The sequence below is a fragment of the Coenobita brevimanus genome, chromosome 88 (genome assembly GCF_032717465.1).
Source record: "Coenobita brevimanus isolate Jiangsu-jjx chromosome 88, ASM3271746v2, whole genome shotgun sequence".
Classification (NCBI taxonomy): domain Eukaryota; kingdom Metazoa; phylum Arthropoda; class Malacostraca; order Decapoda; family Coenobitidae; genus Coenobita; species Coenobita brevimanus.
This window is the reverse complement of record NC_137041.1, coordinates 4,478,020-4,493,900: the sequence shown is the minus strand read 5'-3', so window position 1 is coordinate 4,493,900 and position 15,881 is coordinate 4,478,020. Positions and strand designations below refer to the sequence as shown.

General features: G+C 41.0%; 1 protein-coding gene across 1 annotated transcript in view; it reads right to left on the bottom strand.

Annotated features, from left to right (window-relative positions):
* Positions 1-10,477: 10,477 nt before the first annotated feature.
* sff (BRSK family serine/threonine-protein kinase sugar-free frosting) overlaps positions 10,478-15,881 on the bottom strand; it is a 316,281-nt gene continuing 310,877 nt past the window's right edge. Inside the window, exons 13-14 of the mRNA XM_080281191.1 lie at positions 11,673-11,845; positions 10,478-10,724 (exon numbers count right to left, since the gene is read on the bottom strand). Coding sequence (XP_080137317.1) covers positions 10,569-10,724; positions 11,673-11,845 — 329 coding nt within the window. The 3' untranslated portion in view covers positions 10,478-10,568. The remainder of the gene's footprint in view (positions 10,725-11,672; positions 11,846-15,881) is intronic.

Below are 15,881 nucleotides of genomic sequence, written 5' to 3'. Positions count from 1 at the left end.
AAGTGGCAAAAAAAAAAAAAAAAAAAAATCCATTCACACAGTACTTGTAGTTCTGAAGCGAAAAATCAACACTCGCCAGGTAGCCACGACAGGACGGAGATAAACATGTTTGGTCAGCATGGGAGAGTTGTTTACAATTGTCCACACGCTAGTCATATGCTGGGTGTGTGTTCCTCAGCTATGGCTATTGCCTTGGATTGATTACCTTTGACATGACAAGCTTCAAGTAGTGATCTATGGCCTTCTGACACGCACTTAGTTGGTAAATATACAAAGCGACGTAAAAAATCCACACGATTCTCTTCCTTCCTCCACACACCAGTCTTATTTTCAGTTCTTGTTCCTCTGACGTAATTTGAAGCTTGAATGAATGACCTATGCCACTATGGTAAGCTTATAGCAATGATCTATGGTCCTGTGATGCTGACCAGTTCTTAAATTATGCATACAACGACATAAAATCCACACAGTTCTCCTCTGTCCCCACACAAACATTATATTATTTCTTTTTACGGTTGAACTTGTGGTAGGTGGGGGCGCTCACCATCCACTCATTCCATGTAGTGCTGCTTTGGGTGTCTGCCCTTTCCTCTATTTCATTCTTTCTCTTCTGTCTTTCTTTCCTTCATTCTTTCCTCTTTCTTCTGCCTACGGGGACTCTACACTTCCTCTTCAGTCTTTCTTTTTCCTTCTGCCTATGGGTGACTCCACACTGAGTGACAAGCCAAATGGTTTCCTGTACACCAGGAAACCATTTACTATGATAGGTGGTAACCATACAACCAACTTATGGTGCCTGGTGGTTTAGTGGGTAATTACGGCGCTCCAATCGGATTGAGCCTGTGTAGGTTTATATCCAAGGGATGGTTGGGGTTTATTGTTCACGTAATGCCACTAAGGGATGAGTGAGGCTGGTCACTCTCATCTTAAACGTCAGGACCAACTTGCCTAGCCTCGGGTTCCTACGCTCCTTATGGGGCGACATAGGACTGGATGATGGATGAATGGATAAACTGATCGCTTGAATTAATAATCTATGGCACTATAACATGCGTCAGGTTTGTAATTCATGTATAAAACGACGTAAAAATCCACAGAAGAGCATCGAACTCACACCACACCGTCACACCGCAATGTACACACTGACTGGTGACTTTGATTGATAGTAATACTGCAAGTCAGTTGGCTCTCTGAATAAAGCCAAGAAGAGTACAAAATATACAAAAAGCATAATGTACACTGTTATAATATACTATACCATTAAACTTACCACCTTCATTAAAAGCAATATACAGTAGATGTGCAGCTTACCGAGTTCGATTCATGCCTCGAATCATTCCAGTTTCCAAGCCTACAGTTCTGGGATCTATGTTCTTATTAGCACACACACACACACACACACACACACACACACACACACACACACAACTTGTTTTAGGTTCTGTGTGTGTGTGTGTGTGTGTGTGTGTGTGTGTCTGTGTGTGTGTGTGTGTTTTCTCGCCTTTCTTCTTTCTCCATTCTTTCAAGTTTTTCCCCTTACAGTCTGGTCTGTTAGATATCATATTTTCTGGTCTCAGTTTTCAGATCACTATGTTTACGTGTCATTTTTTGTGTGTGTGTGGTTCCTGGTCCTCTCTCTCTCTCTCTCTCTCTCTCTCTCTCTCTCTCTCTCTCTCTCTCTCTCTCTCATCCATATCTCACACCGAGGGAAGGGAGAAAGACAAAATTGATATGTACTAGATACTGGTCTTTATATGAGTTATAATACAGACTTAACAAGCATGTTTCTTACAAAGTAATATTTACAAAACTTCACTCACCGTGTCAGGACAAAACTTTGACAGCATAGACCTAACTGGACGCTATGACTTGACGACTCTCACTCAAAATGGGAGCAACTCATACATAGGGCCGTGTCCTGGTGGGCCTAGGAGGCTCCCTGACACATCTCCCTTGGCAGTTCGCTTCTGCATATGGCACCTCTGGTATTCTTGTCAGTATGGATGCAAACTATGTTGATATTAACAAATGGAAATTACCTGTGAAAGTATATTATGGTATATTACGCAAAATGAACTCAGATTACACTTTATACGCACATGGCGGTTTTAGTATTCTCGTCTATATACCCAAACTATTTTGACATTAAGTAGATATAAGTTCCATACAACAGGCTATTAGGCAGTGGATAGTTAAAACCATATACTGTAAAGAATATGTAAATGTTATTGAAGCTACTTAAGAACATAAAAGACCAGAGAAAGTTAAGGAATACGAATATATTAAAAAGATTCAGCTGGCATACAATAGAATGATGAAGGTGCAACATGAAAAACAAATCGCCAAGAAAGAGGTGCTAATGAGCCTCCTGCGCCAGTGAGAATACGACCCACAACAGCGGCACTCCCAGAGGTCACTTCGCCTAGTTTAGAGCGGGTGTGGTGAGGACAGGGCACAGGAGGACACAGGTCAAACCCTCGGTAAGGCTAAAATTTAAAGGTGATGCGCATAGAAAAAATGAAGCGTGTGAGGGTGACGGTGTGTGAGGGTGTGGGGTGCTCCTGACTTCACCACAACACGTACAGTACGGCAGGAGTGAGCTGAGGGCCAGGATGAAGGTTCAAAGCTCCGAGCAACTGAGGCTTCAAAGTTCCGAACACAGACTTGACTTTAAATGGGCAAGGTTTTGAACAGTCGATTCACTGAGGATCTGAACAGCTAAGGCATCGGAATTTCAAACAGCTGAGGCTCCAAAACTCTGAATTGCCCAAGGCTTTGAAGCTCCAAGTGGCAAAGGCTTCAAATCTCTGAATAGCCGATCTCCAAAGCTCTGAAAGGCTGAGACTCCAAATGGCTGAGGCTTCAAATCTCTGAACAACCGAAGCTCCAAACTACCCTTCTCTTGGAGAGCCTTCTTCTTCAGGGTTTATGAGGCTCCAGTGCCCTTCTTCCATGGTGATATATTTTGCACGTTGCACCTCAATATCCACTTTTATGCCATTCGTGTTTTTTAATCCATAACAGCGCCGATAACATGCATTAAGTTTATTTTGGTTAATGCCAGATGACTATGTTCAGCACAGGAAAACCTCCTGTCAGTTATGGATGACGCCCATATATCAAAATATTCTCTTTGTCTCAAGATGATAAATGAAATGATAAACTAGCCTGTAATGAGTGTGATTTTATATCAAGATGTTGTATTCGATATAATAAATTACCTCGTACCGAAGCAGACAACATCGACATAATTTGTAGTTTTAAAAATGCAATAACACACACATGACCAGCCATTTGCAGATAATAAAAGTTGCAAAAAAAAAAAAAAAAAAAAAAAAGAAAAGAAAAAAAAAAGAGGTGCTAGGGAGCCTCCTAACCACTCAAGAACACGGCTGAAGAGTGGGGCTTGGAATATACACCATTATTTTAGTGCCAAAGCCGAGTCGACGTCACGGCCAAGCACCTCCCAGGGGAGTTGAGAGACAGGTGGGTTGAGGGAGGCCATTGGTGGGGAGTCGAGGAAAGGAGGACTAAGGTACGGGCCTCGAAGGAAGTGGAGTTGACGGAAAGCAGTTGAGGAAGGAGGGGTTGAGGGAAGGGTAGGGGATCACAGTATCCATAAACCCTTCCAATATGATGGCATCTCTTAAATTTTGTTCTTGCTACTGCCTCCTAGATGGGTTGTGAGAATCGCCAATCTTTGTAGGCGGTGGGTGTGCCATGAAAAATAAATAATAATAATAAAAACAACCTCAAAGTGGGGTCAGTAAGTCACACCTGTTGATTGGCATGTCTACCTGGCCAATCAATAAGTGCAAACAATTGTCATTAGGAAAAATAAACAACCTTAAAATATTTTGTGGGGGTCATCAGAAAATAGAAGCAGAGTATTTTTTCTTATGGGGGACACTTCGTCACACCTGTTGTTTGACTTCTTTATCAGGCCAATCGCTTAGTGTAAACAGATGCCGTCAGAAGGGAAATGAAGTTTGAATAATTAATATGCAATGGATCGTCACTGGAAACAATTATCAGTCGCACCTACGGGATGAATGTTCTACTTGTCCAATCAACAGGTGCAAACTAGGTGCCATCGGAAAAAAAGAGCCTCAGGGTAGTTCAGGGGAGAGTGTAGTTAGTTGTAACTGCTGACCGGCTCATCTACTTCGCCCATCAACAGGTGCAAACAGGTGCGATATCACTGGGGGAAATAATATCTCAAAGTATTTCAGGGGGGAAGAGGGAAAGTCAATTGTTACCTTTGTTGACTGGCTTCTGTACCAGTCAACACATGGCAACAAATCACCGGACCGTTCAATAATCCACTTCAAAGTACACCCAAGAGATGTTGTTGTCTGTGCTACGGCAGCTGCTCATGCATACGAAGGCAGCCATGAATGAAGAGGGAGTTCGTGACTAAGAGGAAAGACTTGTACAAAATAGGCTGTATAAAATGGGACTGCACTACCAGGAATAATGAGTTAATGAATATATGCTTCACTAGTAATGTTTAAGGGAGCTGTGATGGGGCTCCCAGTGATGCTACTAAACAATGCCCTAACTTCCACAGCAGAAAAAACAACAAGAGTCGGATTTGTGGCGATATTCTTGAACTGAGAGGGCGAAGATGCAGGCATAGCTTAAGTTTCTGGAAGCAGTTTGTAAATGGATGAGAGTTTAACTGCTCCTTTTCTCGACCATGCTACTGAACGTGTTCTAAAAGCAAAAGACCCCAGTAACTGAGTCATTTGTGAAACAGAAGCCAAAAGTAAAGTATGCTTCCATCCCTGCTTCACTACAAAATTCACCGTGAAATATAGTAAACTCACAGAGTTCAAGTCATTTACATAACTTATGATAGAGTGAAACGTGTGTTCTCTCCAGCCTCACTGCAGAATGCACCCTGTAATGTGAACAGCCCCCATTTTCACCCATTTCTAAAATCCATGATAAAATAAAAACTAATTGGCCCTGACATACACATCTAATGCTCACACCTTTTTAATAAACGTCTGCCAGAAACTGGGGACATGCTATACCTTCGTCCTCTCGGCTTTGGGAATACGTCGCTTTGGTAGCAACATACTGTACTGGGTCTCGAGCTAAGCATCAGAATTGCATAATGCTACACAAGAACCTGATTGACTAAAAAGAAAAGAAAAATTCAACAGTAATGAAGTGCATGATGAAAGTGAGAATGTGTTTGTTTTTACGTCAGCTTACCACCCGCTTGCCCTTTTAAACAAACGATAGGTCTAATTTTTCATTTATCTATCTTTTTTTTATCTCTCCTCTATGTCCTTTTCTTCGCCTATTTCTATGTCCATATTTTTTGCCTATTTCTCTTCCATGTCCATTTATTTGCCTATTAATATGTCCATTTTGCATTTCCGTATAAATCCATCCTCTTCGGTCTTTCAGTTTCATATCTTCCTCTTCTGACAATTGTTTCTAAATGTTACTCTTATACTTATCATCCTTATCCGGCATTTCCGCTATATCCATCTGTCCTATCTTCCAGTTCTATACCTATTGTACTGACTCTGCCATTCGTTTCATATCCACTTCATGCTCATCTACATTAACATATCAGTTTTATATATACCTTTTCCTGACATCCTGACTCAATGTGCTCTGAGGTTGCTATGTCGTTAACTTTGGATTATTTTTTTTCCTTTTTAATACTCTCTCCTAACCCCGAAGGGAATTATATGTGAACCTGACCATCCGAGTGTGAAATGTGATGGAAATTTACTGTCATTTTCCTTTAGAATAATCTTCAAGGATTTTGTTATCAAGTAAAAACTCTCCCATGAATACGTAGGAGCCCCTTGGAATCTCGAGTTTTTCAAGGGAGTGTTCGGCTCTAACCGGTGAACGCCTCGTATATTAGAGGGAAATTGTGATATCATGGAGCTCGCTCGCTCGTCACGCCCTCACAAAGCGCACTTTACTGGTATAAACACACACTAATACAGGGTAGCCCGTAAATAGCGCTACACTAGAATCTCCAATTATCCCGTGTGTTGCGGGGACGGCTCACTCTGCTGGTGTGGGCGTGGCTGTTCAGAATAGGAAATGAATGTTGCAGGGTGGCTACTGATAACACTGACAGAGCCGCTCCCGCAACACACGAGAAATCACCCGCCGGAGTGTAAGTTGAATGTTATATGTGGACCACCTTCCATACAGCTCTCGAAGTATCACATTCTTTATTGATCATTTAAGATATCATCATCTCCCTCCTGAGTGATACTCTTTGGAACTAGAATATAATATTAGTGAAAGCTTAATCACGGTATTACAGTTTTTTTTTTTTCATTTATTTCTTGCTGCCTCCAGACGAATTTACGTAAACCAGGAAAATGTTCTTTCATATTGAAGCGATTAATGAAGGATGTACTGGACGCCTGAAGTTTGAAGTCTCTCTCAAGCTAATTATAATAACAATACTAATAGTAATGATGATAATAATAATAACCATGATGATGATGGTAGTGGTGGTGGTTGTGGTGGTGGTGGTGATATGTTGATGATGATGATGATAATAATAATAATAATAATAATAATAAAAACAGTAATAATAATAATAATAATAATAATAATAATAATAATAACAGTAATGATGATAGTGACGACGACGACGACAACAATGACGATGATGATAATAATAGTAATAATAATAATAATAATAATAATAATAATAATAATAATAATAATAACAATAAACAAATAAATATACAAATTTAAAACAGGCGTCATCGGACCGAAAAGGCTAAACTCTTTGGTCTGGCGTTTCATCTTTTTGGTCTTTTTGGTCTGTTTCATGCATCCTAAACAATACGTGTGGTCAGACTGTATAATTTTGGTCTTTCTGGTCTGTCTGGTCTGCTCTCTTCATATCATACACAATTATAAAGACAATGTGCTCGGTCAGGCTTCATCTCTTTGGTCTTCTTGGTCTGCTAATTCCTTGCTATCATATAACGTACAAGTGCAGTGCGTGTGGTTAGGTTTGGTCTTTCTGGTCTTTTTGGTCTGCTAGTTCCTATGTTACAAGTACGGTTCATGTGGTTTGGTTTCGAGTCTGGTCTTTTTTGGTCTCTGTTGTCTTTCATGCGTTTGGTCAGGATTTGTCTTTTTGGTCTTCGTTTTCTTTCAGGCCTGTGGTTATGTTTCTTCCTTTGACGGTCTTTTTGGTCACTGTCTCCTTACGTACATGTGGTCAGATTTCGTCATTTTGGTCTTTTGGTCTATTTTCTTTCATGGGTGTGGTCAGGATTCGTCATTTTGGTCTTTCTTGGTCTCTGCTTCCTTACATACATGTGGTCAGATTTCGCTTTTTTTTTTTTTTTGGTCTATTTTCGTACATGCGTGTAGTGAGGTGTCATCGTTTTGGTCTTTTTGGTCTGGTCTCGAAATTCTTACATGCGTGTGGTCAGGTTCCTATTTTTTTTTTTTTTCGTTTTTCTGCTTTTCCCTTGTACCATACACAATACAGGTACATTACGTGTGGTTGCTGTAGGTTTCAACATTTTCCCTATCGCTACGGAATACTCATCTAAATATGGCATAAAATGAGAGGAATAGCACGGAGTAGTAATCTATAGTCAGCACAGGAGCCTTCGTTACATCTCTTCCTTAGTGATTTAGTCTCCATAACCTTAATATTCTCTTGCTGTCTCTCCATGTCCTCTCAGCACTGTCACAGTTGGGTTTGATAACATACAGTAGGATGTGTGTTGGAGGAGGGGTGGTTACTCAAACGTCCCTCCACTCCCTCCCTTCTTCCTTATCTCCCTATCCCCCGAAACTCACTCAGCTGTCAATTTCTCGGGTGTTGCGGGTACGGCTTGGTCAGCGTTGCCACAGTGTACCCTTCCTCTTGAAATTACCGATCAGAAATGCAACCAATTAACGTAAGAAAGCAGACTGTACTGTGGAATATGAAAAGAGATACGGGGAGTGGAAAATAATTCAGGGTTTACACTAGTAACGCTGACTCAGCCGTCCCTGCAACACAAAAAATTCCCAGCTAAGTGGCAAGGAAATATCTAGATCAATCTGTAGGTTAATTTGTTGTAGTAGTAGTAGTAGTAGTAGTAGTAGTAGTTGGTGTTGTTGTTTTAGTTTTGTTATTATTTTTATTTCTGTTGTTGTTGCTGTCCCAAATTCATCTAAACCCTGAACCTTGTGGACTGCAGGCTGAAGCTACCTTCCTCTATCAACCCATCCTCCTCCTTTTAAGGGATAAGGAGTGAATTGTAAGACGCTTGTATAGCCGGAAACTAGAGCCACATGGTTATATCAGTGCCAGCACATGAAGGCGTCTCACCCAGGCACCACATTAACGTCAGGTTATAGAACATTAAAGTGTAACGTTCTGAATAATTTAATCACTAAGGAAGACGAGCTACTGAACTTGTGCATCTAAGACAGGGAGAATTCATAACGCCTCCTCCTCAGCTCTGTACTGTATTTTGCACATTACGTCTTTATAGGTGCTGGAAATGGACGCCTTCAAGTGGTGGCACCGATATGACTAGACCCTGGAGCTGCATGGTTAAATAAACGTCACGTAGGTCCCTCCCTATTCCCCGCCGGGAGAACTGTGGACTGTAAGAGAAGGACAGCTCTGACCTGCAGTCCACTGGGTTCACGTTCAGACGAGCCTAAGGTTGCCACTACAGCTACAGTACTACTACAGTTTTATATCATCCTGTATGTTACTGATGCAAATTGTATATCAGAATGAAGTGCTACGTAAGACTCCTGTGTCAACCAGATTACAGCTCATAGTCCCAAGCAAGAAGTCACACTATCTCACTCCACCGGTGCCCTTAAAGATGTTTAGGAAGCTTATCAACAAGAAACTCAAGCTCGCATTCTCAAAACTGAGGTCGCCAATGTGTAAACAGGTCCCTAATTCAGGATTGTTATTTGTGAGATTGATGTTGCTGAGGGTCCACCTCATTACTGAATGCGCTCGTTTACGTGGGATGCTGGAGAGATGCCCTTCACGTAGTGACACCGATATGACCAGTCGGCTCCACTGCCCGGTTATACAAACATCTCTCACCTCCATTCCTATCAACCTTAAAGTGAACTGCAGGAGAGGGGTAATCTCAGCCTGCAGTCCACTGGGTTCACATTCTGATGAGCGTGGGGTTGCAGCTGCTACAAACGTGGGATGCAGACTATACCCTTTTCATCTTAACATGGTCCAGATTTTCATTTTTTGCAGCTTATCTCCCGTAGCTCAGAGGCAGAATACAAAACAACGGCTCTGCATCTTCTCCATTACACTTCTTTGTAATTACCATCATATTCTAATGTTAACCTCCTGTTACAACTCAGCAATTAAGATGGAGAGATGACACCTTTAGGCCAAGGTAGCGTAAAACAGAGTATAGCCACATCAAATGTTCGTAAAGCATTTCACATAATGTCTTTCAAAAACTGGGACTCTGCTCACACCTTCGCTCTCACAGTTTCAAGAGTACGGTCGTTGAAGCTAAGAGTACCTTTCAGCTTGTCCTCTGAAGGAAAAACAAACCAATCCCCTGACAAAACACAACACCGAATCATACCAACAAGCGCCACTACCTATTTCATTCGTCCTTAAGGAGTAAAAACAGTTAATTTCAAGGTATTTCTTAAGGTTAGTTACACAGCCTTAGTTATGGATACTGAGCAGAGCAAACTTAATTAAGACCTAACTGAACCGTGAAATTAATATCTGTCAGTCCTAACCTTGCCATCCTTCAGCCCCAACCTTGGCGCTCACTGGCCCCAATTTTGACAATGAAAAAATAACTAAATAAAACCAGTATGTGTCTTTCAAGGTTAGGTTAAGTCTTTAGGTTTTGTCTGTCTAATATCCATAAATCTGGTTGTGCAACTAAACTTAAAATTTACCAGTTTCAAAACAAGTCAAATGGGGTTATTTTTTTTGCCATACACGAGTACATGGACAAGTTGCAAAGATGGCAATTGAATCTCATTTCTCTTCATCCATTTTTAACTCCTGTTGTGCAATGACGTCTTTATTTTTTTACATTTCAGTCTTGCTACCACCAGGTAATTCTTTTTAATCGGCTTAGTTGAAATGGCCTCTCGTTGTGGAGGGGCTGAAGGAAATTGTGTGTTAATTTTTACAGTGCCCTGGGTCTTTCAAAAGGAATAATTTTACTTATACACTGAAATTATGTTTATTGTGTTTATCTCTCTAATAAACACATCTCCAGCATGTGAGTACGATTTTTCTACTATGGGAAATTATTTCTAACCCCACCACTACAGAGGAGGTTCCCCCTAAGCTAATTAGCATCACCAGGAAACAATACAACCAAAAGACGGTCATTGCATACAAGGAGCCAAGCATCCCTACAAGACAGTTTGTCCTGATGAGCAAATGTTCTTCTCGACGGAACAACAGGGCCTGGTCACGGGGCCGTCTGGCAGGAGGGGGGTGGCATGAGGGCGCTGAGTTGGCCCGCTTCGCCCTGGAATTCGAAGTGACCAACTCAGACGGTCCCAGCTGCTGAGTTGGCCCGCGCTGCCCTGGACTACGTGGCCAGCTCAGAGGATCCCAGCTGCTGAGTTTCCGGGTCTGAGGTGCTGCGGCCGTTCGACACCGTGGGCTGGGACAACTCGCTGCCACCACCTCCGCCTCCGCTTTTTCCTTCGTTCTGCGGCGCCTCTCCCTCCACGTCGCTCTCAGGCTGTAAGGCAGAGTTTGGTCAGGTACGAGGCTGAGTAAGGCTCAGTTGGGTATGTGAATCAGAACACTTTTCAGTCAGACATCTATGATATTCTAACACAATATCCTGAAAAGTCTGTTGGGCTTCATACATCGCATTACCGGGTTTCGAAAGTAATTGTTTGCTGTTTATATATTTATCGCAATGAAGGGTGACGATACCTGTATTTATGACTGCAATTGTACAACACAACACTGGGTCAGATACAACACACGTTTAGGCTTCTTGCAGTACAAAACTAAGTCACATCATTTCCTTACCCTGTAATTCCATGAAAAATGCTGTCCAGACCTACGAGTATTCTTTATGCCCATAGTAATTAAAAACAATTTCATTCTTCAGAAAAACTCACTAGTACTGGATCAAATGGGAGAGCATTTAGACACTGTCTCTGCACAGGATTGAATGTAACCAGTAAGTTCCCAGCCAATTACTCTGTTAACCAAAGCTATGCTTGACTGTGATAAGTGTAAAGTAACTTTCTAGGGTGATATATTCGACTTGGAGCTTTACCACCTCACACGCACTGAATCTCATCTTGGATAATATGGTGAGTGACAGAGAACTATAGACTGCACCCTCGATCCCACGACTGCCACTAATGTTGTTTTGGTAGAAAGAGTGTTATAAACATTGCCCCTGTATAGGAATGACAACGGGCCTTCCAGCTCCCACCCATATTCCCAGCTGAGGTGAATTGTGGGATGTATAATGGAAACTTCAATAAGCTCTTCCGTTTGATGTGAGTCTAGGCTAAAACTTTCATTAAGAGTGCAGATACTAAATAGAATTATCAATGAACTAGCACACAACGAATTATACAGTCACGCCAAATTTTTTATTTAAATTTCGCTTGGAAACTTGGACCTTTACTGGTGACAGGCTTAAGTGTCAAGATAAAAGCCTGACCTGCTTGCCCTGAGGGAAGGGTGAGAGTCGCTCAGAGGTGTCGGAGCCGCAGGAGGATGACTCTGAAAGCTCCGTGGTGAACTTACGGCCAACCCTGGGGGAGGCTGGGGGACGACGACTGCACACCTGGGCCTGAATGTGCTCACAGATCCGCCGAAACCGTCTGATGTTGCCTGAGGGATTGGGTTTACTGTCAGCAGGGTTGCTAGAAGGAGGTCTGCCCAGCATGCAGCAATTGCAACTAAATATAGCGCAAAATGTCTAGTACCAAAAAAGTCTGCTTTGCATTCACCACCAGATAAAAAAAAAAAAATGCATGCAAGTTTTTGCTTTAAAACGCCACAAAAACGGCAAAAAACATGTAATCCATTTCTGAAAACCTAATTTGTAAGTACTCATGTACATCAAAAAGAAGCAATATATGGAACAATTATATTTCCACTTATATTAGTCAAAACTGCATAATATATCCAATAACACTCTTTAGAGGTTAAAAAAAAACACTAATCATTAAGAAAGAATTGTTGTTACAACAAAATGTTTTTTTTTTTTTTAAAGAATATTAACACTAATACTGCAGACCACATACACATGATGCCATACAGTCAGTCACTCCTTGCAATAAATATTCGAGCTAAGAGATTAAGTCCAGATCCATTTATCATCCAAATCTGGAACAACAGCTGGGAAGCATAGCAGTTTAAAACAAAATAATAATTACGTTTAAAATAAACTTCAGGCTGCCACTTAAAACAGCTGTAGTTACTCAAGAATTCAATAAATGCTGTTCAAAATTTCACCTGAAAATAAAAAATTATTCAAGAAAAATATGACTGATTTAAAAGTTCATAAAAAACGAGACCCAATTCATTCAGGTTACACTTACCATCGTATTCTTGAAGAGGGTTGGAGCGCTTTCTAATTCAACAAATAATATTGCATTAGCTACATTGTGCATATTGAATTTCAGTCTGCTGTGGTCTACATCTCACAAGCTAGATCTTCCACGTCGCTACTATCTCGTGGATGGTGCAGTGTGGACATGAAAAAACATTTATTTCAATGGCTTTTATGCACTAACACCTCCTGTGGCTTTATATATATATATATATATATATATATATATATATATATATATATATATAAAAATATATATATATATATATATATATATATATATATATATATATATATACATTTATATATATATATGTATGTGTATGTGTGTGTGTATGGAGAGAGAGAGAGAGAGAGAAAGGGGTGGGTGGGAGGGAGGAAATGTTAAATATAAGATGAAATATCATGAAATGTCATATCCAGACCCAACTTAACATAGTCGTGATATAGGCTGGGGGAGGCTACAAAGACACTCTTTGATATCTTTGGCTTCTTAAAGGAAAACTGTTCCACAGGACAAAGGAACACCACCTTCTCCTTAACAGTGACCCAGCCCCACCTAACGCTTCACGCACAGGTGCGAAAGACTTTGAAGATTATAATTATCAAAAGTGCATGTGAACAACTGATCTGTTTGAACAGGTTATTATATTCAATTTACTCTAATCTGGCCTAAAATTGCCGTATCTTCATCTTGATTACTGAGTTATAATAACAGATTAACAGCAATATGATGCTACTCATAAAGAGGTAATATAGGCAGGATGGAGAATAGTATCATAATTTTTTTCCGCCAGTGAGCTACGTGAAGTATGCTGGAAAAGAACGAACAAAAATCTGGGCCAGGTTACGGTAAAAGAACTATAAGTAGTTTCGTTCAAGTATAGTAGTGACAAGATAGAAAGAGTAAAGTAGGAGATCTAAAGGACTGCATGTGTCATTACCTAGGCCTCTGTAACACTACGTAAGGCTAAGCGTGAAAACAGCTCGATCAATGGTGGTTCAAAACAGAACTGGACTGCTTTATAAGAGCTGGGTGGCCTTTGTAGTCATGCTGGCTGGTGGGGGGTGGGAGGGGAGTGGAGAGAGTGATGGGGGTGTGCGGACTGACAGCACAAAGGGGTACAAGGGAGAGTGAAACAGAAACAACTTTTGATTCATACGCAGGTGGAATTCAGGCTCCGTATTCAGTTCGTGACTCACAGTTGTATTCTTTCTTCATCCCTTCAGTACGATGGTTACTTTTATGTCATTTATACAGCCAAGCTATTTGATGAAGTTTAGGGGAGAATTTCCAAACTGCAGGGGTTACATATGGCCTTCATTCACCCCTTCGGTTCCAAGTACCTTCCCCGATGCTGGATAACTTGCTTGGCGAAAAGAACATAATACAAACAGAACGTCATCTTACTGAAAGGGTTTAAGTAATCATGAAGGCGTGTGCAAGCCGCAAAATTTTGATGGTCATTTTTCTGAACACGATCAAGTATAAAAATGATTAGCCTGCTTCATGAGAGCAGACTCAGCAATGACGTAGATAAGCCAGACACACGTCACCTCCACCAGAAGTTTCACAAATGACTACCAATAATTTGGGGCTTCCTCACAACTTTCTGATCTCAATTTTCATGTTACGAAGGTCAACCTTCAGTCTTAGGGATCGTGTTCTTTTGCTCTATTGACCATGCCAATGTGCAGGAGGACGAGACTAGCACTGTCACTGAACTTTGTGTACTTTCAGCAACAAAAGTCCTGTTGTTACTGCTGCTTCTCAATCCATTGGCTTTGAAAGTTGGTCTGTTGAATTTAAAACAACTGAAAATGATGACTTTGTTTGGACACCGATGAGGGTCATCATCGTCCGTTGCCTGAGATTCACCAAGACTGATTTTCAAAGAATATGAAACAAGAGATGTCACAGGATTTTTGCCACCTACTGCATGTCAACTAGAGCTAAAGCAATTCCTAAATGCCTGAAAGATGTATCATTCCCACGCACTGCAATTTAGTGCCTATTGTGGTTGTAGAAAAACACGCTTCTCTTATACTGTACTCTGTTCACATTAACTAGGCGTAAAATTACTGACCCTTCATCTCAAATGCTGAGCAGTAACAAGAGATTAACAACAGAATATGGTGCTAGTCACGAAAAAGCTCTGAGGAAAGGATGCAGGCCAATATTGTCTTACTGAGCTACGCGAAACAAATTGCAAATGGACAAAATATCGGCCTAGTTAAAATGAGCACACTACATACTCGTATAATTAATCCAGCTCAGTATATCACGGCACTGTGGAACTAAATGCCTAGCGTGTGGGATATTACAGCAAACATCTCTACTGTGCGTTGCCTCTAAGTGTGGCAGAGGCTGAGAGAGAGAGAGGTGCTGAGGTTTGGACGCTACTGACTATATGCTGTATTATTGTGGGCTCAAGACTCTCCCTGGTACCTCTTCCTTCTCCGTGTTTATTTCTGCATTAATACTCTCTTGCACGTTATTTTATCCAACTGAAAGACACAAGTAGCATCCAAGAGAATATCAAGGCCTGATATACAAAATAAAACACTTAGACTCGCTTACAAAATCACTCGAGCGTGTTTTTTAAGAGTAACAACGCCACGCTCGGGAAGTGTCTGCAGACGGAAACACTGACCATCTACATAATCACTTCCCAAGCACTTCCTCGTTACTATGCTTCGAAAACATGCTTGGAGAGTGATCATGTAAACAAGCCCTTGGGATGGGATGCTGCAGAGTCTCCTAAGTCCACAAATACACAGCCCTAGGAGTGATCACGCTAATTGCTTCCCAACTATCTACTTTACGGCCATGTTGCTCTGTCCTTAGTGGCTCTGTATGTGAGCTACAGTACTATTACAACTACAAACACTACACCGAATACTACACACACTACTACTACAACTTCTACTACAGTCAGTCCCCATTCTAAGTAAAGAATGTGTTTAAATCAAAATCGCATCTTTTTGCATGAATCTGGCTTTTTTTTTTTTTTTTTTTTTTAGGGGGGCAAGGAGGACTGGCAAAATGATTTCATAGGAATCAACTGAACTTTTTTTTTTTTTCTGCGGATTTTAGATTAAGAATATCCAAAAGGGTACTTCTTATGAGGACTCCCTGCACTACATATACTACTACAGCTGCTGTTACTACTACTGCTACTACAACTGCAACAGCTATATATGGTAAGAACAGTACATGTGATATACACGCTGCCACACTGCCGGCACCCACAGGTATCACCACAAATAAAGTGTTGACATTATAGTTTAAGTTTATGAATATTTGTGGTT